Below are 25,829 nucleotides of genomic sequence, written 5' to 3' on the forward strand. Positions count from 1 at the left end.
CATGACTCCTTGAGGGCTGAAGATAAAGGTTATAAAGTGTTAAAACTAAAGTCTACAAGAGTTCGAACATCAGCCTCACTGATAAAAACACGGGTCCCTGAACGCAGCACTTTGGTCATCACGTTTACATTTGTTCAGCTTCGATATAAATATTTGTTTATTCCGTAATTAATGAGCTGGTTTGTTATGAAGTTGGACTTCCTGTCCAGCTGCAGTGAGCCAGAGATCTGGAGCTTCAGCAGGAACACGAAGAACTCGTGAAGGTTTTAAACCAATTTAACAGACAAAGTCTTTGGGTTCATAAGAACTTTACCGAATAACGACACAGATCCTCTGATGTAAAACCCGTATTCCTCTAATGACTTTATTTAAAACCCATAGTTTTCATTTGGGATGTTTCTAAAACCTTTTTTAAACACTGAATAAAGATCCACAGGAAGCTACTTTTAATATTTCCTCCAATGAGCAGCGTGAGACGTTCAGGTGACTTTAATTCAGACGAGTGAGCTCACCAGGTGAGCGTGACATCACTCCCCTCCAGGTGAGCGTGACATCACTCCCCTCCAGGTGAGCGTGACATCACTCCCCTCCAGGTGAGCGTGACATCACTCCCCTCCAGGTGAGCGTGACATCACTCCCCTCCAGGTGAGCGTGACATCACTCCCCTCCAGGTGAGCGTGACATCACTCCCCTCCAGGTGAGCGTGACTCCTCCCCCTCTACGTTAACCCAGCAGAGTGACGTCGTGTTAAAGTAAAAACATTATTTACACCGAGAACCAACAAAAAAAAAAAACTCTACGTAATTTTTTTATTATTTTTTTCTCTTCCTTTTTCCCTCCAGGAGGAAAAACAAAAAAAAGGTAAAATAAATAAGACTAGAAATGTTTCTTTGTCCACATTCACAGCATGACAAATCATATTCAACTCGTTAACGCCCGACAGACGGAGAGATTAGAGATTAGTAATCAGTGATTATTGCCAAAAAGCCTTAATCTATACATCAGAATAATAATACAGACTCTGCATCTTGTTTAAAAAAAGGAGACATTTGGAAACTGCTACTTGGATGATTGTACAGCTTAAATACTTCTAGATATATATATGTATACTTTTCACCCCCCTTTGTGTGTTGTTGTTGTTGTTGTTGTTGCTCATAGCTTTAACTCGTTGGCGACTTTGGAAGCAATGTTTTTGAAAGCGATGGAGGAGCCGGAGATCCGCTTGAAGCGCACGCCGTTGAGCGAGAGGCGCGGCAGCTTGCAGACCTCCATCTCCCACTGCACCAGCGTCTCTGCGCGGCCGTCGCCGTGGACGCACAGCAGCAGGAAGCTCTCCTGCTGCTCGTAGTCGCAGCTGTTGGCGTCCAGCACCTTGCGGATCTCGCGCATGATGTCGGCCGCCTCCATGGAGCTCGTGGTCCTCATACTCCAGGTGAAGCGCAGGGAGCGCGGCTTCCCGTCTTTACCTTCCCCCTTCGGATCCCCAGGAACATGGCGACTGCAGGAGGGAGGAGATTAACCACCATATACACGATTATATGTGTGTAATGTATAAATACACATTCATACATGTGTGCAATATATGAACACTGAGACTGGTTCAGACACGTTTAAACATTCAGATCAGGATCAGTTTCAACTTTGAGTTTCAGTCGCTTTCGTGCCGAGAGTTCAATCAGAATATTGATCATCAGATAACGTCTCTTTGTGGTCGTTTTGTGTGTCTATGTGGTTGTATCGTGTCTCTTCATAGTCGTCTTGAGTCTTTCTGTGGTCGTCTCGTGTCTCTATAGTCATTTTGTGTGTCTTTGTGGTCGTCCTGTGTCTCTTAATAGTTGTTTTGAGTCTTTATGGTCGTCTGGAGTCTCTTTGTGGTCGCCTTGTGTGTCTTTGTAGTTGTTTTGCGTCTCTTTGTGGTCGTCTTGTGTGTCTTTGTAGTTTCTTTGTGGTTGTTTTTAGTCTCTCTGTAGTTGTTTTGCGTCTCTTTGTGGTCGTTAAGTGTGTCTTTGTGGTTGTTGTTTTTTTATGGTCATTGTAAACTTGAGTCTTTGGAGCCGTTTGTCTCTTTGAAGTCGTTTCTTGAGTCCTGTCTTCCTGCAGCCGCTCATGACTGAACACAAACTCGTCGACCTCACGGTCAAGACGTCGTGTTTAGGTTCAACACTTTATTCTTTCTCAGCATGAAAGACGTTTTCCCAGAAAGTGTGAAACTGATCCTTCACTCAGTCACAAAGCTGAGAGACAAAACTACGAGCCGCCGTCCAGGAAGAGGAAGTAGTTCACATGAGTTCAAAACGGTGGTAATTGGAATAAATCTGATATATATTTATGTTTTGATCCAGATGGTAAGTCTTCCGTTGCTCTGTGACTGAATGTAAACATGCACCATGCTGCTAACATGCTAACATGCTAACACTCTGCTTCGTGGGGGGACATGCTAACATGCTAACACTAGCGCTCTGCTTCATGCAAACAAACGACACACTTTGAACACAAGCCAGAAGCGCAGCACGCTGGGTGTCAAACATCCCAGAATAAGCAGCGGAGCGGCGGGAATCGAGCGCGCGGTCTGACCTCACCTTGAGCCCTCAAGTCTCCCGTTTCTCTCAAACTCTGTTGAGACTCTGAAGACGAAGACGAAAGAAGAAAAAAGATGAAGAAAGATGTGGATTTTCAAGAAGTCATGTCAGTAAAAAAGAATCAGGAGGTCATGTGACCGCAACAGACAGAGCGTCACCATGGAAACACAGAGGAGAGTTTGTTCACGCCTCAGTGAAGAATTATGGGAAATGAAACTGAACCGGATGAATGAACTCAAACTGAAACACAGAGAAGCTCCTGGAGGACGCCGCTGCAGACCCGAGACGACAACAACAACAACAACAACAACAACAACAACACAAACTCCAGCCGGCAGGGAGACTCAGGGAGGAGCCTCAAGAGGGCGGAGCCTCAAGAGGGAGGAGCCTCAAGAGGGAGGAGCCTCGGGGGGGAGGAGCCTCAGAGGGGGAGGAGCTTCAGAGGGGGAGGAGCTTCAGAGGGGGAGGAGCTTCAGAGGGGGAGGGGCCTACACTGCAGTTTTTCTCTCCTCAGAATTAAAAACATAAAATCTTTAATTACAGTTTCATTCCTTTCTTTTGGTTTAATGATTGAAATGATTCAGTCATTAATAAGAAAATGTTCACAATGAAGGAATACATTATAAATATATATATTTATATACAAGTTCTATTTTATAACCTATATATAGATTCAAAGTGAAGCCTTCAGAGTCTCTTGTAGAATTCTCAGTGGAAGCTGTGAAGTACAGCGAGAAGTTCTATGATACTGGGATTATATTCTGACTGTACACAGAATATATACACAGAATATACATCATGTATGTATATTATACATCATGTATGTATAATGTATAATATACATCATGTATGTACATTATACATCATGTATGTATAATGTATGTTATACATCATGTACGTTATACATCATGTATGTACGTTATACATCATGTATGTACGTTATACATCATGTATGTACATTATACATCATGTATGTACATTATACATCATGTATGTACGTTATACATCATGTATGTACGTTATACATCATGTATGTACATTATACATCATGTATGTACATTATACATCATGTATGTACATTATACATCATGTATGTATCCATGTGTGTTTTACACCATAAGAGATATAAATCTATGAACTCGCCTACTGTGGGTAAACAATACTCCATTATTCTATATCTCATATTCCACACTATACTATGTTTATATGTTATTAATATACATTATATATTCATCGTCATATTAATACACAACTATCTTTGTCTTCATCTACGAGTTTATCCATAAAGACAGAAGATGAATAATGTTCCTAAAAGAGAATAAATCCAACAGAACCAGAGGAACTGATACCAGACTCCCAGCATGCACTGCAGCCTGGAGACAGAAACAACAACAACAACAACAACAACGAGGAGGAAGAGACTACAATCTGCCCGACAACAAGAGAGAGAGAGAGAGAGACAGAGAGAGAGAGAGAGAGAGAGAGAGAGAGAGAGAGAGAGAGACACAGAGAGAGAGAGAGAGAGAGAGAGAGAGAGAGAACTAGAGAGACAGAGAGAGAGAGAGAGAGAGAGAGAGAGAGAGAGACAGAGAGAGAGAGAGAGCGAGAGAGAGAGAGAGAGAACTAGAGAGACAGAGAGAGAGAGAGAGAGAGAGAGAGACAGAGAGAGAGAGAGACAGAGAGAGACAGAGAGAGAGAGAGACAGAGAGAGAGAGAGAGACAGAGAGAGCGAGAGAGACACAGAGAGAGAGAGAGAGAGAGAGAGAGAGAGAACTAGAGAGACAGAGAGAGAGAGAGAGAGAGAGAGAGAGAGACAGAGAGAGAGAGAGAGCGAGAGAGAGAGAGAGAGAACTAGAGAGACAGAGAGAGAGAGAGAGAGAGAGAGAGACACAGAGGTAGAGAGAGAGACAGAGGTAGAGAGAGAGAGAGAGAGAGACAGAGGTAGAGAGAGAGAGAGAGAGAGACAGAGGTAGAGAGAGAGGGATGAGCGTCCTCTTCTTACTCTAGATCTTCATCTTCCTACAACTCTCTATATCTTCTGCTGCTGAATCTGAAAAGAAAAAATGTCAATCTGAAAAAAACCCTCAGATGGAAAAAAGACAATAAAATAAAATTTAAAAAAGAGAAAAGAAAGAAAGAATATTAAAATGTCTGAACATGAGGACGAGCCGGGGATGAAAGATAACAACATGAGGAGGAAGGAAGGAAGGAAGGAAGGAAGGAAGGAAGGAAGGACGGTAGGAAGGACGGACGGTAGGAAGGACGGACGGTAGGAAGGTAGGGAGGAGGCAGGACAGGTGACAGAGAAGAGTAGGTGGTAGGAAGCAGGAAAGGAGGCAGGACAGGTGACTAGGAGAGTAGGTGGTAGGAAGCAGGGAAGGAGGCAGGACAGGCGACTAGGAGAGTAGGTGGTAGGAAGCAGGGAAGGAGGCAGGACAGGCGACTAGGAGAGGACTTACTAAGACTCTTTCCTCCCGGGGTCGAAGGGACCGGCTCTGATTTGGCCGCCTGACGTTTGACCGGGTCAATACTGACCCTGAGAGGAGAGGAAGAGGAGGAGGAGAGGAAGAGGTTAAAGACAGGAAGACTACACACTGAGAGGAGGAGGAGAGGAAGAGGAGGGGGAGAGGAAGAGGTTAAAGACAGGAAGACTACACACTGAGAGGAGGAGGAGAGGAAGAGGAGGGGGAGAGGAAGAGGTTAAAGACAGGAAGACTACACACTGAGAGGAGGAGGAGAGGAAGAGGAGGAAGGACGTGACTAAACCTAAACCCGACAGAGAGGAAGGAAAACGACAGAAACTTTCTGGTTAAAGACCAGAATGTGTTGAAATGTACGGAAGACAAACATGGAGCAACGAGCTGGAGAGTATATATATATATATATATACACACATATATATACATATATATATACACATATATATACATATATATACACATATACATACATATATATACACATATACATACATATATATACACATATACATATATATACATATATATATATATATATATATATATATATATATATATATATATATAAATAAATAAATAAAAGTAATATATATACATATATTAAAACTGCATATTTTTTAATATATATATAAAAGAAATGTATGTATATATTTATATATATATATATATTTGTATATATATAAAAATAAAAAAGTAATATATATATATATATATAAATATACACATACATTTAAAAAAAATGTAAAAAATCCCAACATAACAAAAGGTATATAGTATGTATATTGTTGTTGTTGATTATATTTTTAAACTCCTTAATTGTTCCATAAACACTAGTTTAACTTTATTTACTCTGTTTTTTATTATTTATTTATTTTCAACATAAATGCTTGAAGAACAAAGAAGGAGTTAAATAATAAGTTTTATGATTTAAATGTAAACTATGAGGCTGAGGAGATTAATTTATGCTCATATCAGATTATTAATAATGAATAATCTAATAATCTTTCACAGCGTTTCAACAGAAGATGAAGACAAACAACAACAACACAAAGTGAGACGGGAGGTGATGATGACGATGGTGGATGATGAAGAAGAGTGTCAACATTCAGCCACCAGAGGGCGCTGCTGAGCCTCCAGACGGCAACCTGCAAGGGCCAAAACCCCAAAACCCCAAAACCCCATGACCCCATGGCCCCATGACCCCATGACCCCATGGCCCCATTACCCCATGACGCCATGGCCCCATGACGCCATGGCCCCATGACCCCATGACCCCATGACCCCATGACCCCATGACGCCATGGCCCCATGACCCCATGACCCCATGACCCCATGACGCCATGGCCCCATGACCCCATTACCCCATGACACCATGACCCCATGACCCCATGACGCCATGACCCCATGACGCCATGACCCCATGACGCCATGACCCCATGACGCCATGACCCCATGACCCCATGACGCCATGACCCCATGACCCCATGACCCCATGACGCCATGACCACATGACCCCATGACGCCATGACCCCATGACGCCATGACCCCATGACCCCATGACCCCATGACGCCATGACCCCATGACCCCATGACCCCATGACGCCATGACCCCATGACCACATGACCACATGACGCCATGACCCCATGACGCCATGACGCCATGACGCCATGACGCCATGACGCGCCTCAGCTTCCTGTTTCCTGTTTCCTGCTTCCTGAGTGACAGCTTCTGATTATTTCAGTTTCTCTCCCTTCAGGAACTAAACTGAACCAGTTAAGAGTCACAAAGAGCTCGAGATGCTTTTGTGTTGTTATTGTGTGTTGTTATTGTGTGTTGTTATTGTGTTGTTATTTTGTGTTATTGTGTGTTCTTTTGTGTGTTTTGCGTCGTAAGAGAATCTCGAGCGTCTGACGGGGAATTCTTCTGAAAACGAGTTGAAGCCCAGAAACAACAAACGTTAAACAAAAAGAAGAGCAGCTGGTCTCTGTTAGTGTGTCACTGCCAGACACACTAACAACAACAACAACAACAATTAATGTTTATGAAGAAACGCAGAAGAACGTTTACGTCTGAAATGATTCTACAGAAAGAGTTCAGATGAGAGAAAACAACAACAGAGGGAGGAGAGACGCATGCCACACACACACACACACACACACACACACACACAGACACACACACACAGTTCACTTCCTGTCATGCCGTGCGTTACTTCAGCCGCACAGGAAGTGCTTTTTTTTAATTTTAGTTATTTGGCGCAAAGCGAAAAGATAAAAGCCGAACACGTTCCTACCTTCTGTAAAAGCTGAACGACACGTTTCTACAACAGAACCACACACACAGACAGACACACACAGACAGACACACACAGACAGACACACACAGACAGACACAGAGACAGTGAGAAGGGGGATGAGGACCTGAAGGAGTCAACCCAAACACGGTGATCCTAAATCATCGACAGGAAGTGGAGCTTTATTTCAGAACGACTCGTTCATATTCTGGTTTCTACTCTGACTCCGCCCCCCGGCACAAAGCGCTAAGCCCCGCCCCCTGCCTCACCTGCGGGTGAGCTTGGAGGTGAGCTTGGAGAAGAGGTTGCTGGTCCCGCGGCTGCGCGTCTGCGACAGCGGCGTGGCGTCGTGCGACAGCGTGGGCGAGGCCGGCGGCCCGTTGTAGGTGGCGGTGCGCCGGTCCCTCAGCTGCCCGCCGTGGAACGTGCTGCGGCTCGCCGTGCCGCGCGGGAAGCGCAGCCGGTCCGGCGTGGAGGCGTTGGCGATGCTGTTGATGGACGCCACCGGGGTCCTCTGGCCGCCGGGCGACACCGCCACGCTGCTGAGGAGGAGGAGGAGGAAGAGGAGGAGGAGGTTAAAGATCATCGTTTCATAACTTTTCACTAAATGTTCATGACTTTAAACTAAATGTTCATCGTGTGAAATGTGTGTGAACAGTAAAAAGTGATAAAATGTAGTATTTAAACTAACAATGAGGATTCAAAGCATACAGTAAACCTTAAATGACTCAAATGAATGAGAGACAATAGTTTGATTAAAAGAATAAACATTTATATAGATGCCTGTATGGATGCTGCTGATATTTTGAAACTCTTTCTTTTAAAAGCAGATTCATTATTTATAACTAAATGAACACATGAACACATGAATACAACACATTCTCATGAGCGTATGAACCCTGTGTGAAGGTCACTGGTTCATTCATTCATTTCCACCGTGAGCATCTCAGCTCTTGGCGTTGAGAAGGGACCGAGGGGTCAAAGGTCACGGCAGAGGACAGAGAGGAGAGATCAGGAGCAGAGCCGTCATGGCCGCCCGCGGGTTAGCGGTTAGCGAGCCGCTGGGTGGTTTGGGGTCAGCGGGGCCGGACACGAGGAGCAGACAGACGGGGGCCGGCGGCGCTTCGGGGCCCTGACGCTTACTTGGGCGAGTCGTAGTCCAGAGCGGAGGAGGACGAGTGGGGCAGCGGGGCCCGGCCCCTCTGGCAAAGGTACAGAGGGCCGACGGTTTGATACCTCAGCTGCACCGAGCCGGACGAGGCGCCGAACGCGGCGGCGGCGCCCGCAAAGCCGGACGAGGAGGAGGAGGAGGGGCTAGTGGCACGAGCCATCTCGGTCATGCTGCTCGTGACGCGGCGAGAAAACAAATGCAAAGAATCCCCGAAACCAAAGAGAGCAGACATGAAGACATGAAGGCATGAAGGCATGAAGGCATGAACGAGTGATTCACACAAAGAAAGAGAAGGAAACACAAAGAAGAAAATAAAAAACGAATGAATCATAAACCTTTTGTACGTTTGTGACCACGATGACATCATGGATGTAAACGTACACGATGACATCGTGGATGTAAACGTACACGATGACATCGTGGATGTAAACGTACACGATGACATTGTGCCTTGTTAAGCGCCCTACAAACAAAATGTTCATCATCATCATCATCATCATCTCCTCCTCCTCCTCCTCCTCCTCACCTGTTCTCCTTCCCGTTGGGGATGACGGAGAGGCGCTCCGTGTTGTTCCTGTCGCTGCAGACGTACGTGTTCCTCCGGGTCATCCCCGCCGCCGTCGTGTTATTCTGGGATGGAACCACAGATATGAATGAACATGAGTATGAGCCTCAACGCAGCGGCACGCTGCAGGCGTGCTGGTCAGAGTGACGCGAGGAGGCGGGGCTCACGCTCGGGCCGCTGGCGACGCCCTTCCTGCGGTCGGGGATGTCGGCCTTGTTGGGGTTGTTGGCGTTGCCGAGCAACGGGCTGGCGGGCGGAGCCCCGCGGCTCCCCGGGGCTCCGCCCTTACGCAGCTGGACGCCGTCGTCCTTCCCCTCCGTGCTGCTGGTCTGACTCCTCTTGGGGTGAGGAAGAGGAGGGTTCTGACCCACTGGGGGAGGAAGAGGAGGAGGAGAGAGGAAGAGCATCTTTAAGTCATCGTTTGAGCTGTGACTCTCCTGTAAAGGAGCCGTTGCTGCTGCAGACGAAGGGAATCGAGCGCCCGGCCCTCCTCACCCTGCTCGCTGTAGCGCCGCTGCTTGTGGGTGGAGGAGGCGCTGCGCTGCACCTTCAGCTGCGACGGAGACTGACCGTTGAGCTCGCTGCTGGGCCGCGGCTTCACCAGAGAGAGGCTGCTGCTGGAGGCCCCGTCACCGGGCTCCTGCAGGTACAAGTACACCTTATACACCTAGTACAAGTACACGAGTACACCAGAGAGAGGCTGCTGCTGGAGGCCCCGTCACCGGGCTCCTGCAGGTACAAGTACACGAGTACACCAGAGAGAGGCTGCTGCTGGAGGCCCCGTCACCGGGCTCCTGCAGGTACAAGTACACGAGTACACCAGAGAGAGGCTGCTGCTGGAGGCCCCGTCACCGGGCTCCTGCAGGTACAAGTACACCTTATACACCTAGTACAAGTACACGAGTACACCAGAGAGAGGCTGCTGCTGGAGGCCCCGTCACCGGGCTCCTGCAGGTACAAGTACACCTTATACACCTAGTACAAGTACACGAGTACACCAGAGAGAGGCTGCTGCTGGAGGCCCCGTCACCGGGCTCCTGCAGGTACAAGTACACCTTATACACCTAGTACAAGTACACGAGTACACCAGAGAGAGGCTGCTGCTGGAGGCCCCGTCACCGGGCTCCTGCAGGTACAAGTACACCTTAAACACCTAGTACAAGTACACGAGTACTTGGCTATACACCCAGTACAAGTACACAGTTAGCGACCCAGTGCACAAGTACAGTTATACTGACACCATGTTTATGATATTGTAGTGACACCATGTGTATTATACTAGTACCATGAGTATTGTACTATTAACACATGTATTGTAGTAGTACTGTGTGTACTGTGTGTACCTCGGAGGCCTTGCGGCCCAGCAGCAGGTAGGTGGCGGTGATCTCGTCGTATTTCATCTTGGCCAGAGACTCCTGGATCTCCTCCAGGTTGTAGCCCATCCCCACCATCACGTCTGCACACACACACACACACACACACACACACACACACACACACACACACACACACACACACACACACACACACACACACACACACACACACACACACACACACACACACACACACACACACACACACACACGAATACACCACAAACATGTGAGAGCTGCAGGAACAGATCTCTCTCTCCTCCTCTCCATCTCCTCTTCCTCTCCTCTTCATCTCCTCTCCATCTCCTCTCCTCTTCCTCCCTCCCCCTCTCCTCTCCATCTCTTCTCCTCTTCCTCTCTCCCTCCAGCTGCTGGAGGACCAGAGCTTTTTTGGGAGTGGTTACGTAAAGGCATGTCTCCAGCAGACAGCTGCTGCTCTTAAAGGGACAGTAACGTCCTCCAGAGACAAAAGCGTCTTCAGACACGTTTCACCTCCAACGATCCACACAAACTCCTTTGAGTCATGAAGTGACTGAAGTTTAAAATAAAATGTCCTCCTTTTTTTTATTTATGATCGTCTCAGAACTCAGAACATGTTCTCTTTCACGTTCTAACGTTTCAAAATAAAATGAGTGGATTTTTTTCAAAATAAATGACAATGAACAAATGAATGACTTCATTACTTATGCATTTGGGGAGAAGATGTGAATCCATTATTCAGATTCAGGGGTTCCTCTGAAGCATGAAGACGTGTCTCTACCTCCTCTCCTCTCTACCTCCTCTCCTCTCTCTCTCTCTCTCTCCTCACCTCCTCCGTTCCTCTCCTCTCTCCCTCCCCTCCTTTTCTTCCCTCCTCTCTCTCTCTCTCCTCACAGCAGCATCTTTTCCATAACTCCCTCGTGGTGTTTATTTCTTCCTCTCTCTCCCCCCCCCCCCCCCCTCAGGAATGGAGGGATGGAGACGTGATGACAGACAGAAAGCAGCAGCTCACCTATCCTCTTCTGGTCCGTGATGTCCAGCTCGGGCTCCGTGTACGGCTTCATCTCGTCCTCCTCGAACCCGGCGTTGATCCACCGATCCTTCATGATCTGCTGCAGAGGAACAAAACATGAAACAATTAAAACGGTTAAAACATAAAACACCACTTTCTGTTCTTTAACTTTAAATTGAAGTGTATTCTCTGTTATTTTATAATAATGTTTTTGTATTTAAGTAGAATTAAATAATATATCTTAATTTATTTTAGAATAAAGATAAAATGTTTTATTTAACGTGTTTTATTTAACGTGTTTTATTTGTTTCTGTGTTTCAGTTCCAGCTGAAGGTCACTCATTGATTTTCTTTGTGTCTCATTTGTTCTCGTTATTCTTTCATTTGCAGATCAATCGCTTCCAATAAAACTAATTACTGCTGCTGTGATGGAGGGATGAACTGCTGTGATGGAGGGATGAACTGCTGTGATGGAGGGATGAACTGCTGTGATGGAGGGATGAACTGCTGTGATGGAGGGATGAACTGCTGTGATGGAGGGATGAACTGCTGTGATGGAGGGATGAACTGCTGTGATGGAGGGATGAACTGCTGTGATGGAGGGATGAACTGCTGTGATGGAGGGCAGAAACCTTTCTTTAAAGGCTCTTTTAAAGCATGCATATATATATATATATATATATATATATATATATATATATATATTATTAGTCGTTAAATATCATTAGAACGTATTTAAAGATCCTTTAGATCTCCTCAGAGGTTCATCATGAACTCTTCCGCTGAAGGAAGAGAAATAAAAAGATGATTCTGGTCGCAGCACAAGAGACCATGAATTATTCATCATGGTTACCACAGCAGAGGAAGAGGAGGAGGAGGAGGAGGAGAGAGTGGGCACAGAGAGGAAGAAACAGGACGGCGTGGGCGAGGAGGAGATGAAGCAGGAGGAGGAGGAGATGAAGCAGGAGGAGGAGGAGATGAAGCAGGAGGAGGAGGAGGAGATGAAGCAGGAGGAAGAGGAGGAGGAGATGAAGCAGGAGGAAGAGGAGGAGGAGATGAAGCAGGAGGAGGAGGAGATGAAGCAGGAGGAGGAGGAGATGAAGCAGGAGGAGGAGGAGATGAAGCAGGAGGAGGAGGAGATGAAGCAGGAGAAGGAGGAGATGAAGCAGGAGGAAGAGGAGATGAAGCAGGAGGAGGAGGAGATGAAGCAGGAGGAAGAGGAGATGAAGCAGGAGGAAGAGGAGGAGGAGATGAAGCAGGAGGAAGAGGAGGAGGAGATGAAGCAGGAGGAAGAGGAGGAGGAGATGAAGCAGGAGGAAGAGGAGATGAAGCAGGAGGAAGAGGAGATGAAGCAGGAGGAGGAGGAAGAGGAGATGAAGCAGGAGGAGGAGGAGGAGATGAAGCAGGAGGAGGAGGAGGTGAAGCAGGAGGAGGAGGAGGAGATGAAGCAGGAGGAGGAGGAGGTGAAGCAGGAGGAGGTGAACTCACGTTGTCGGCGTCCTCCCTCACCTCCAGCGTTCCCCTCTTGGTCGGGTTGAGCACCAGGAAGCGCTTCAGCAGGTTCTCGCAGTCCGTGGACATGTAGAAGGGGATGCGGTACTTCCCCCGCAGGACGCGCTCCCGCAGCTCCTGCAGGAGGAGGAAGAGGAGGAGGAGCGTTAGCAACATTAGCAACGCTAGCAGCAAACACTAAAACACGCTGCGAGTCACATTAACAACTCCTGAACATCTGTGTGTGTGTGTGTGTGTGTGTGTGTGTGTGTGTGTGTGTGTGTGTGTGTGTGTGTGTGTCCCACCTTGAGGTTCTGCCCGTCGAAGGGCAGCGACCCGCTGACCAGCGTGTACAGGATGACCCCGAGGCTCCACACGTCCACCTCGGGGCCGTCGTACTTCTTCCCCTGGAACAGCTCGGGCGCCGCGTACGGCGGCGAGCCGCAGAAGGTGTCCAGCTTGTTGCCCATCGTGAACTCGTTGCTGAAGCCGAAGTCGGCGATCTTGATGTTCATGTCGGCGTCGAGGAGCAGGTTCTCCGCCTGGAGGAGGACCGGGTATCAATTATGAAACATCTCATCAGGTGTGATGCACGTTCAAGGAGCTCAGAGAATTATTTCCACATTTAATAATCCATAATTCACTCTTTGAATGCATTGATTGAAGGAGCAGTTTGATATTTTGAGAGAATACACTCGTTACACCTGCAGGCTAGCAGTTTCCCTTTGGTTCCAGTCTTTATGCTAAGCTAAGCTAACCGGCAGGGCTTTTTGACTCTAAACATTAATCTGTAATCTGATGAATTGATACTTTGAGCTCAGGAGGATTTTGTGGAAGAAAGCGTCCAAAACGAGGACGTGAACTCAAACCATCTGCTCGCACGCCGCTGCAGGCGGACGCTAATGAGGAGCTGGAGAAAGAGAGCAGAAGAAGAGGAAGAGGAAGAGGAGGAAGAGTCTTCCAGCTCGCTGCAGCCGACCGGAGGAATAAACACGACGTCCGCTCGTGACACCTGAAGGCCGAGGAGTGAACATGTGACCTCCACCAACCTGAGACACACAGACACCTGCCCTCATTTAAACACACATCCTCCTCCTCTTCATCATCCTCCTCCTCATCGTCATCCTCCTCTAGGGGGGCGACGCCGACTTTAAGCACAACGATGCGTTAGAGGGGAAAACTAAAAGGGCAAGTCAGGAAAAAGGGCACAGCGCAGGAACACGCAGGCGTCGACCCCGTGACCTTCACATCCACCGAGTCAGAGCCTCCAGCGAGGAGACGCTCCACTCCCTTGCAGTGGCGTCTGTCCTGGTCATGAAACGCTCTTTCCTGCCAGCAGGTGGCGCAGTACTGACCCTCCACACACGCCGTGTTGTCACAATGTGACGTTTGGTAACGTTTTTGGGTCGTTGGTGGTTTTTTAATTGAAAACACACTGAACTAAAGGCGTCACATGACCACTGAGGAACACGCCTGGACACGCGTGTGGGCCTGAGCTCAGACGTGAAGCTTTGTGACGATCAGAAAGGTTGTTTTTTTGCAGAAACTGCAGAAAATATTCAACACAAAGCGCCAAAAAAACTGAAATAAATACAAAAACGTGGAACCCAGAAAGGGAAAACACTAAATGTTTAAAACATTTCTCAGATCACCGTTCAGTCCAGAAAAAAACAGCTGACATTCCTAAATTACTCATTTTGAGTATTTCTGATACAAAGTTCATGTTTTTGTTACAAAATGTTGAATAAACGACACAAAAAGAGTTCAAGACAAACTCCAGCGGAGACACACGTGTAACTCTGAATAACTGAGTTCAGTTTTCACACAGGATGTTGCTCTAGGAGACGTGCCGCACTGCATTCTGGGTGTTTCTGGCAGACGGACTCACCTTCAGGTCTCGGTGGACGATGTGCTTCTGGTGGCAGTACTGCACCGCCGACACGATCTGTGGGGAGAGAACAGTGAACGTCTGCTGCTCTCAGGCGAGAAGAAGGATGTGGTGGAGGAAGAGGAGGAGGAGGAAGAGGAGATGTGGTCGACACCACTGAACGTTTCCTTCAAAGCTTTATCGATATTAAAAAGGGTTTACAAACAGGCCGTTTGGGGATTAGTTTGTTTCTTTCATCTTTAAATTACATTTTTGATCTTGATGGATGAATGTGCTGCGTTCACCAGCAACACCACATGAAGAGACTTCATTTACCTCTAGGAGTGAGGCTTTGGAATCGCAGGTTTTTATGTAGTTTTGCATCCAATAGCTTCAATTAATCAAGAATGTTGTCAAGTTTCTGCGGATTCTGGGTTTTAAAATGGAGGCCGAGAGAAACACTGAGTTCCCTTCAAGCATTTAAAGGTCACACGACGAGGAACCGAAGCTCAAAACGTACAAATCAAGTCTCCCTTGAAGAGAAGAAGGTCTTCTTTAAAAACACTAAATAACTTTATTTGTGGAGGCGGTGGAGCGTCAGGACGCTGCGGGGGGAAAGCTCTGGTACCTGTCTAAACTTAGCCCTGGCCTCTTTCTCCTTCATTCGTCCATGTGCAACCAGGTAGTCAAACACCTCTCCTGCAGGAGAGAGAGAGAGAGAGAGAGAGAGAGAGAGAGAGAGAGAGAGAGAGAGAGAGAGAGAGAGAGGGCAGTGAATGAGAAGTCAGAGACTAAAAAAGGAAGAATAAAACAAGATGGAAACAAAAAGTGAGTCACAGCTTGTGAGGAGACGCAGACGAGAATAACTGAACTCTTGTGGAGCAGCAGAGCGCTGCGAGGGCGTTCTGTTGGTAGCAGGGAGGACGAGGAGCCGCTTCCTCCACGCCGAGCCTCTACCAGAGGCAGCGCCAACGTCCGCAGCGCCAACGCCCGCAGCGCCAACTCCCGCAGCGCTAACGCCCGCAGGGCCAGCGCCTGCAGGGCCAACGTCCGCAGCGCCAACGCCCGCAGCGCCAACTCCCGCAGCGTTAACGTCCGCAGCGCTAACGTCCGCAGCGTTAACGTCCGCAGCGCTAACGCCCGCAGCGTTAACGTCCGCAGCGCTAACGTCCGCAGCGCTAACGTCCGCAGCGTTAACGTCCGCAGCGCTAACGCCCGCAGCGTTAACGTCCGCAGCGCTAACGTCCGCAGCGTTAACGTCCGCAGCGCTAACGCCCGCAGCGTTAACGTCCGCAGCGCTAACCTCTGCAGACTCCTGCACACTTCCAGTGAGTTTGTATTTTCTTTTTCTTTTGCAAAACGCACCCAACGGGTTCCTGGAGATCCACGCGCTCTAAATGTCGCCTTCAGGAAGCCGAACCCAGAGAAACATTAGATTAGTTTCCTTCAGGGTTGAAAGCTTCTCCATCAGCGCTGATGTGATTTGCTCCTCGGTGAGCACGACTTCCCCGAGGAGCAAATCAATGAACGACGTGGTCTTTCAGTCCCGCGTGACGCTGCATCCAACGAGGAGCCACGAGAGGACAGAAGACCAGTAAAGACCTCCTCCTGCAAAGGCTGCAAAGCTCCAAAGACATGAGCACGTTCTTCACTAGTGATGTCTCATTAGCATGTTCTTCACTAGTGATGTCTCATTAGCATGTTCTTCACTAGTGATGTCTCATTAGCATGTTCTTCACTAGTGATGTCTCATTAGCATGTTCTTCACTAGTGATGTCTCATTAGCATGTTCTTCACTAGTGATGTCTCATTAGCATGTTCTTCACTAGTGACGGTCTCATTAGCATGTTCTTCACTAGTGACGGTCTCATTAGCATGTTCTTCACTAGTGACGGTCTCATTAGCATGTTCTTCACTAGTGATGGTCTCATTAGCATGTTCTTCACTAGTGATGTCTCATTAGCATGTTCTTCACTAGTGATGTCTCATTAGCACGTTCTTCACTAGTGATGTCTCATTAGCATGTTCTTCACTAGTGACGGTCTCATTAGCATGTTCTTCACTAGTGATGTCTCATTAGCATGTTCTTCACTAGTGACGGTCTCATTAGCATGTTCTTCACTAGTGATGTCTCATTAGCATGTTCTTCACTAGTGATGTCTCATTAGCATGTTCTTCACTAGTGACGGTCTCATTAGCATGTTCTTCACTAGTGATGTCTCATTAGCATGTTCTTCACTAGTGATGTCTCATTAGCATGTTCTTCACTAGTGATGTCTCATTAGCATGTTCTTCACTAGTGACGGTCTCATTAGCATGTTCTTCACTAGTGATGTCTCATTAGCATGTTCTTCACTAGTGATGGTCTCATTAGCATGTTCTTCACTAGTGACGGTCTCATTAGCATGTTCTTCACTAGTGACGGTCTCATTAGCATGTTCTTCACTAGTGACGGTCTCATTAGCATGTTCTTCACTAGTGATGGTCTCATTAGCATGTTCTTCACTAGTGACGGTCTCATTAGCATGTTCTTCACTAGTGACGGTCTCATTAGCATGTTCTTCACCAGTGATGGTCTCATTAGCATGTTCTTCACTAGTGATGGTCTCATTAGCATGTTCTTCACTAGTGATGTCTCATTAGCATGTTCTTCACTAGTGATGGTCTCATTAGCATGTTCTTCACTAGTGATGGTCTCATTAGCATGTTCTTCACTAGTGATGTCTCATTAGCATGTTCTTCACTAGTGACGGTCTCATTAGCATGTTCTTCACTAGTGATGTCTCATTAGCATGTTCTTCACTAGTGATGGTCTCATTAGCATGTTCTTCACTAGTGACGGTCTCATTAGCATGTTCTTCACTAGTGATGGTCTCATTAGCATGTTCTTCATTAGCATGTTCACTAGTGATGGTCTCATTAGCATGTTCTTCACTAGTAATGTCTCATTAGCATGTTCACTAGTGATGGTCTCATTAGCATGTTCTTCACTAGTGATGGTCTCATCAGCATGTTCTTCATTAGCATGTTCTTCACTAGTGATAGTCTCATTAGCATGTTCTTCATTAGCGTGTTCTTCATTAGCATGTTCTTCATTAGCATGTCCTGAACACGGCCGTCTGCAGTGATTCTTCCAGACCAGAATGAGGAAACATCTAAATAAAGCTCCACTCTGCGCATGTGGACGTCACGCTTCCCGTACAGAAGCTCCGCCCTTAGAGGTCCTCGGTGCAGAAGCCACTACAGACTAAATGCAGCTAGTTCATTATTATTATTATTATTATTAAACAAACACGTTGGTGTTACAGGACACGAGGCTGATCTCACCTCCACTAGCGTACTCCATCACCAGGTACAGAGTCCTCTCCGTCTCTATCACCTCAAAGAGCTTCACTACAAGGAGAGAGGGAGGAGAAATAATGAGAAGGGAGAGGGAGGAGGAGAGGGAGGGAAGAAGAAGAAGAAGAAGAGAATAAATTATACATTGAATTATGCTAAAAGATGGAGGAGCTCCATCATAAATACATCAAATAAATAAAATGTTCACGGTGCATTCAAGGTGCTCATTGTTACTCAGGATATACGAATACTTTCATTTAAGCAGAGTAAAGACATAAAACAACAAAAAACATCCAGAAAAGAACAAACTGTGCGTGCGTGCGTGCGTGTGTGTGTGTGTGTCGTGACCACCTCAGCAGCGTCATATTTACTGCAGTGAGTTCAGATATAAAAAGAAGAGCCGCTAAATATAGACGAGGTGGGACGAGAGAGAGAGAGAGAGAGAGAGAGACAGAGAGAGACAGAGAGAGAGAGAGAGAGAGAGACAGAGACAGAGACAGAGAGACAGAGAGAGAGAGAGAGAGAGAGAGAGAGAGAGAGAGACAGAGAGAGAGAGAGAGAGACAGAGACAGAGAGACAGAGAGAGAGAGAGAGAGAGAGACAGAGACAGAGACAGAGAGACAGAGAGAGAGAGAGAGAGAGAGAGAGACAGAGAGAGAGAGAGAGAGAGACAGAGAGAGAGAGAGAGAGACAGAGACAGAGACAGAGAGACAGAGAGAGAGAGAGAGAGAGAGAGACAGAGAGAGACAGAGATCCATCGTTGTGGTGATTAGACTTAAACGTCTTCAGAGGAAACCTCAGACAGGAAGTTAAAAGTAATTAGTGAGAAGTCACCAAAACACACCGTGTGTGTGTGTGTGTGTGTGTGTGTGTGTGTGTGTGTGTGTGTGTGTGTGTGTGTGTGTGTGTGTGTGTGTGTGGCTCACCTATGTTGGGATGGTTCAGGATCTTCATTATTCTAACTTCTCTGAAGAGCTGAAAGGAGAACAGACATGTTTGTAGTTCATGTGAAGATGTTGTTGTTGTTGTTGTTGTTGTTGTGTTCACACGTTTCATCAAACACATGAAAGCTAACTAGCAGCTAAAGTGACAACGTGGTGGAGGAGGAGGAGGAAGAGGAGGAAGAGGAGGTGATCAATAATACTGTAAACGCAGCTCAACATGCAGCGTCTGCATCTCGGCTCTAATAAGGAGACGGCCGGCCAACACACGCTGCTCCTCTTCCTCACTACCATTACCTCCTCTTCCTCCTCTTCTTCACTACCATTACCTCCTCTTCCTCCTCTTCTTCACTACCATTACCTCCTCTTCCTCTTCTTCACTACCATTACCTCCTCTTCCTCTTCTTCACTACCATTACCTCCTCTTCCTCTTCTTCACTACCATTACCTCCTCTTCCTCCTCTTCTTCACTACCATTACCTCCTCTTCCTCCTCTTCTTCACTACCATTACCTCCTCTTCCTCTTCTTCACTACCATTACCTCCTCTTCCTCCTCTTCTTCACTACCATTACCTCCTCTTCCTCCTCTTCTTCACTACCATTACCTCCTCTTCCTCCTCTTCTTCACTACCATTACCTCCTCTTCCTCCTCCTCTTCCTCCTCTTCTTCACTACCATTACCTCCTCTTCCTCCTCCTCTTCTTCACTACCATTACCTCCTCTTCCTCCTCTTCTTCACTACCATTACCTCCTCTTCCTCTTCTTCACTACCATTACCTCCTCTTCCTCTTCTTCACTACCATTACCTCCTCTTCCTCCTCCTCCTCTTCTTCACTACCATTACCTCCTCTTCCTCCTCCTCCTCCTCTTCTTCACTACCATTACCTCCTCTTCCTCCTCCTCCTCTTCTTCACTACCATTACCTCCTCTTCCTCCTCCTCTTCTTCACTACCATTACCTCCTCTTCCTCCTCCTCCTCCTCTTCTTCACTACCATTACGTCCTCCTCTTCCTCCTCCTCCTCACTGAGTGCTCTGTATCTCCTCCTCCCATTAAAATATGAAGTCATAAATGTTTTATTCTCCCTGTCCAGATGTTTTTCAGCCAGAAAACTAAAAACCTTCCAACAAAACGTTGAAGCTCCAAAATAAAACGGTTCATTTTGAAAGATTCCTGAATGAATTATTAAATATTAATATTAAACCAGATTGTGTTAGCAGCACGAGAAAGAAACCTAAACTGTTGAAGCTAAAATCACTCCATGGACCAGGACCAGTAGCTTGATGCTAAGCTAATGGGTGGTTGGACCAGGACCAGTAGCTTGATGCTAAGCTAATGGGTGGTTGGACCAGGACCAATAGCTTGATGCTAAGCTAATGGGTGGTTGGACCAGGACCAATAGCTTGATGCTAAGCTAATGGGTGGTTGGACCAGGACCAGTAGCTTGATGCTAAGCTAATGGGTGGTTGGACCAGGACCAGTAGCTTGATGCTAAGCTAATGGGTGGTTGGACCAGGACCAGTAGCTTGATGCTAAGCTAATGGGTGGTTGGACCAGGACCAGTAGCTTGATGCTAAGCTAATGGGTGGTTGGCTGTGATCTCCTGGTGTAACTGGTGAGATGAGAACGAGCCTCAAAGACACTCGAGTCTATAAATAGAAACGAGACCAGAATAGAAACATTTAAAGTGTCCATCAAGTAAACAAAGTGTGTCTACACAAAGAAACGTCACGGTGTGAGTCCTGCAGAGGGAGGGTGTGCGTCTGTGAGGGTGTGTGTCTGTGAGGGTGTGTGTCTGTGAGGGTGTGCATCTGTGAGGTTGTGTGTCTGTGAGGTTGTGCGTCTGTGAGGGTGTGTGTCTGTGAGGGTGTGTGTCTGTAAGGTTGTGTGTCTGTAAGGTTGTGCGTCTGTGAGGGTGTGTGTCTGTGAGGGTGTGTGTCTGTGAGGGTGTGTGTCTGTAAGGTTGTGTGTCTGTAAGGTTGTGCGTCTGTGAGGGTGTGTGTCTGTGAGGGTGTGTGTCTGTGAGGTTGTGTGTCTGTGAGGTTGTGTGTCTGTCGTTGGGTCACAGCCCAGAGGCCTCAGGCCTTCAGGGCATGAAGAGACACAATCAATGTTCAGCTCTGGCAAACCTGATGGAAAACTACACTGATGAAGAGACTGAACACATCACCATCACATCTTCACCTTCATCACCATCACATCTTCACCTTCATCACCATCACATCTTCACCTTCATCACCACTACCTTCATCACCACTACCTTCATCTCCATCATCACACCCCTCCTCAATGAGCTAATAACCATTAAGAGCTGCAGAGTCAATGTCGCTTTAACAAAACCACCTTCAGGACACACACACACACACACACACACACACACACACACACACGGCGTCCCACTGAAACCACTAAGAGCTCCTCGCTGGATGCTGCGTCCCAGCATGCACTGCTTCCCCGTTTCCACATCAACACAGTGAACAGTCGTTACCTTCTGGAGGCTGTTGGGGTTCAGCTGAGTCTTATCTATGATCTTTATGGCCACCTGGAGGGGGGGGGGAGAGAGAGAGAGAGAGAGAGAGAGAGAGAGAGAGAGAGAGAGAGAGAGAGAGAGAGAGAGAGAGAGAGAGAGAGAGAGAGAGAGAGATTAATACACACACATGGATCTGTTACAGGGGACGTAACGGAGGGATTATTATTATTGTTATTATTATATAATTATTTCAAACGCAGCATAAATGACCTCATGCCCCTCCCCCCCTCCCCCCTCACCTCTCTGCCGGTGAGGATGTGGCGTGCCAGCTTGACCTTGGCGAAGTTGCCCTTGCCGATGGTCTTCAGCAGCCGGTAGTTGCCCACGTGCGGCTGCTGCGGCTCCTCGGCGCTGCGGGATCGAACGCCCGGCCGGGCCGAGCGCACGCTGACCTCCTGGCGGCCATTACTGTGAGACGTGTGCTGCAGGGAGGAGGGGGGGGGGATGTTAGCACCATGACACTGCTGACCCACTGAGACTTTACATTTTTATATATATATATATATATATATATATATATATATATATATATATATATATATATATATATATATATAGACGGCTGGACTTCAAACAGACGTCCTCGTCTTTAAATCCAGGTTTTAAAACTTTAAATAACATTTTTAAGCGTTTTTCTTTCGTGGATCAAAGTCTCATCTGAACGTTCAGAACACAGATGCATTCTGGTCAATAACTACAAAGATCAACTGCAACATGATTGATTGTGTTTTGTGTGTGTGTGTGTGTGTGTGTGTGTGTGTGTGTGTGTGTGTGTGTGTGTGTGTGTGTGTGTGTGTGTGTGTGTGTGTGTGTGCCCCCCTCTGTGTCCCTACAGCTATAATAAAGGAGGGTGCTAGATACTCGGCGCGGCCTCGGTGTCGACCGCTGGCTCGTTAGCGGCTGCACTGACCCGACCAGCCCAGAGGAAGAGGAGGAGGAAGAGGAGGAGGAAGAGACGACCACCAGAGCTCAGACACAAACGCACAAAAAAACTGCAATTTTATACAAAAGCTGGAAAAACTAGAAGGAGGTCACAGGAAACACACACACACACACGCACACACACACACGATAAGGTCAGTGTTAAATACCACAGAAATAAAAATTAAAAGCCTCTCGGACAAATTTTTAAAAAAAAAAATCTCCCTCCACCAGATACCAGAAGTACTACAATACCAAGAGTACTACAATACCAGGAGTACTACAATACCAGGAGTACTACAATACTGCATTAAGGAAAGTGAAGATACTCTCGAGAACTTGTCCTCAAAGTAAAAGTCTCTTTAAATAACCAGCACAGAAACATTCCCAGTAAAGACGCAGTGGCCTCCAGTGGGTCCACTGGTGGGTCCACTGGTGGGTCCACTGGTCCGTACTCACGAGGCTGCGGTGTCTCCTGGCCGACTGGGAGCCCGTCATGGTCCAACTGGGAGAGACGACCAGAGAGACTCCCAGTCACCCCCACCCCACTGAGAGGGGGGGGAGGGGCCACAGACACAAGGGGGGGGGGGGCTGTCTGCTGGCCGAAACCGGAAAACATGGCCGTGCCCTTTCAGAGTAAAAGCCCCGCCTCAGCTGCTTTCAGTACTGCGGTTTACAAGTACAAGTATGAGGTATTTGTACTTTACTCGTTTAAGTGATCAACGTCTATAAAGCAGTCACGTGACATGTAGTATTCTGAAAGAAGTACTTTATATATATATATATTTACATGCTTTAAAGTAAAAAAAGTGAACGCACAACGTTTGTAACAGAGTATTTTACACACTGTCGTAGTAATACTTGAAGTATTCTGTAGTAATACTGTACATGAAGCATTCCTACACGACTTCTCGCTCTAAATATTTCAGATCAGATTAATATTTCAGCATTAATGTGTTTCCTCCTGAACGAGTTGCTGAGAGTCAGAGGAGCCACAATGCATGCTGGGACGTCTAAGGCGCAGTGCATGCTGGGACGTGTGAATCTGACCAGGAAGCTCACGACTTGGATCAATTATTTATGACGCGGTTTCACATCAACGTGACGTCATATCGGACGTTTCAACGGGATTAAAAACAGACACAATCATTAATTAATAAATATAAAATATACTTAAAACGCATTAAACCGATCGTGAAAATAATCGTGTCTGGAGCTCGTCTGCGGCCTTCAATCCAGACGACATCTTCTACGTGTTCAGTGTGACATCACGAGGTCGAGCTGCCGCTCAGCTTCCTGCGACTTCTTTAACTGGTTGAGGAAAAACAAATAAAGCACAAACTTCTTTCTCCTGTTTGAATCTTTTCTGGTCTCCAGAGTATTTTAAACCTTTTGCAGCCCCTGAAACGCCCTCTGAGGGATCAATACGTCCCCGTCTGGTCTCAGTGATGAGTCATGAGGTTTGATCACTCTGACGGACGGATGGATTTATATAAGCGCTGAATTCAGAACCAGAACACGGAAGAAACGCTTGAAACAAAGATCACATTTGGATTCCAGCATGAAGAGAAAGTACCGCGCCATTAGTACAAATAGTAGATTTTGAGTTATGTTTTATTGTATTTTTGTTTAAATACATTCAAAAGGTTTTAGACAATGTCAGAAAAACAGCAATTTAAAAATGGCGAATTATATTTTGGAAAATAATCATTTATAAATGTTGAATTAAATACCGGTAGCTAATAATGAAAATAGTTTAAACCCAAGTACATTTAAGTTAAAAAAAAAAAAAAAATGTAGAAGCAACCTTCCTTTTATACATTAGTATTATTATTATAACCTATGTTCGTTCGTTTTTTTTGCCAAGAAAATAAATAATTTAGTTCTTCATTTGTTTAATGAAATAATATGTTTTTCATATTTGTATTCTCTGCATGTTTAAAAACGTTATAAACGAATAGAAACAGACACTTTGCTGCCTTTATTGGTTTAATTTGTAAAATCCTAAACCGGAAGCTACGTTGTCGGTCCGGGGAGGCGGGACTTGTGAGGACGAGCGGAGAGAAGCTGAGCGGTTGAAACCTTTAAGTGACAGCTGGGACGAGCCAATCACGAGCCAGGACCGAAACTACTGTTGCCTGCCAGAAATCAGAAGGCAAAGTACTGTAGTTGTGTCCCTCTGATGGGCCTAAATACCCCCAATACATCACAAGTACCCTTTTAAAACTCACCACAATTAACGTGATGATACAATGCGTGCAGATAAATCCCCAAAAACAAACATCGGGTGAAATTAAAGAGCTTGTTTCGACATGAAGGATGTGCTTGTTTACGATTTGAGCACACAAAGTGTGAAACAATCAGCTTTATCGTGCAGTGCAATGATGCAACACAACCAGCTGCAGTGTAAGCACAACATGCACCCGATTATACAAGATATTCAACATATTTAATTAACATTTTACAGAAACAACCCGTAATACTCACACTTTCCGTCACCTTCTCGTTGACCGTCGGCAAAGGAGTTTTTGTTGACATCTTTATAATTTGTCCTCAGTCCCAGCAGTCGCCGTCTGATGTGCTCTAAACGATACAAAAATAAAATAAAAATCCCCCCAACGGCTCCTTCGCTCCGGAGCCGGAGATGGTCGCGCTGCTTCGGGGGAAACAGCCTCCGCGAGGATCGTGACTATTTAAAAAAAAAAAAAACAGACCGGACGTGTTAGAGAGGAGCACCGGAATGAAACATAACCCCCCACTTCATAAAAAAAATATATATAATAATTATAATAATCTTATGCTCACTTATTTACATGGCGCGTGGCCCGGTGAGGGAGAAAAAAAACTCTTTTCTTTTTTTCCTCTTTCCTCCCCCCCGCCCCCCTCTGCCCACACACACACACACACACACACACACACACACACACACACACACACACACACACACACCCCGCCACCAAGTGCTTATAAAGAAGCCATGGCGTCGAGGGTCACCAGCCGACGGCTCTCGGGGTTCTCAAGGTTTCCGTGGCCGAAATACTGACAGTGGACGCGGGTTTCTTCCATCTCCGACGACCCGGAGTGAAGCTGGTCTGTCGGTTCTAGGTGGGACCAAAATGGCTACTCAGCGGCTGGGCTTGGATTAGGACGCCTTCAGGGACACCTTGCCAGGCTCCGACGTCAGAGCTTTCTCGCGAAGCAGTCGAACGACCAACTGTTCTTCTTTCACTATCGACGGGGAGGAGGCGAAGTACGCTACGGAAGCCCGTAGCTGACAATGGGATGA

General features: G+C 46.6%; 1 protein-coding gene across 18 annotated transcripts; it reads right to left on the reverse strand.

The window, feature by feature from the left end:
* Window positions 1-339: 339 nt before the first annotated feature.
* On the reverse strand, window positions 340-25,732 carry mark3a (MAP/microtubule affinity-regulating kinase 3a). 18 transcript variants are annotated; one of them, XM_068600038.1, is made up of 21 exons: window positions 25,349-25,731; window positions 25,031-25,232; window positions 21,862-22,044; window positions 21,581-21,634; window positions 19,079-19,127; window positions 18,141-18,206; window positions 15,442-15,512; window positions 14,835-14,891; window positions 13,252-13,488; window positions 12,944-13,084; window positions 11,457-11,556; window positions 10,433-10,545; window positions 9,585-9,729; window positions 9,257-9,459; window positions 9,051-9,154; window positions 7,623-7,895; window positions 7,354-7,380; window positions 5,039-5,115; window positions 4,582-4,629; window positions 2,580-2,624; window positions 1,455-1,498 (listed from the first exon to the last, which is right to left on the reverse strand). In XM_068600038.1, the coding sequence occupies exons 2-19, from the start codon at window positions 25,079-25,081 to the stop codon at window positions 4,583-4,585; spliced, it is 1,998 nt and encodes a 665-aa protein (XP_068456139.1). In that variant the 5' UTR covers window positions 25,082-25,232; window positions 25,349-25,731; the 3' UTR covers window positions 1,455-1,498; window positions 2,580-2,624; window position 4,582. The 18 variants fall into 18 exon arrangements, with proteins under 18 accessions (XP_068456130.1, XP_068456132.1, XP_068456129.1 ...); XM_068600036.1 differs by lacking the exon at window positions 4,582-4,629 and having other exon boundaries at window positions 1,294-1,498; window positions 25,349-25,730; XM_068600039.1 differs by lacking the exon at window positions 7,354-7,380 and having other exon boundaries at window positions 25,349-25,730.
* Window positions 25,733-25,829: the final 97 nt, after the last annotated feature.

The sequence above is a fragment of the Clinocottus analis genome, unplaced genomic scaffold, assembly GCF_023055335.1.
Source record: "Clinocottus analis isolate CAN_PGR_092001 unplaced genomic scaffold, fCliAna1.0.p SCAF_5, whole genome shotgun sequence".
In the NCBI taxonomy this organism is placed as follows: domain Eukaryota; kingdom Metazoa; phylum Chordata; class Actinopteri; order Perciformes; family Cottidae; genus Clinocottus; species Clinocottus analis.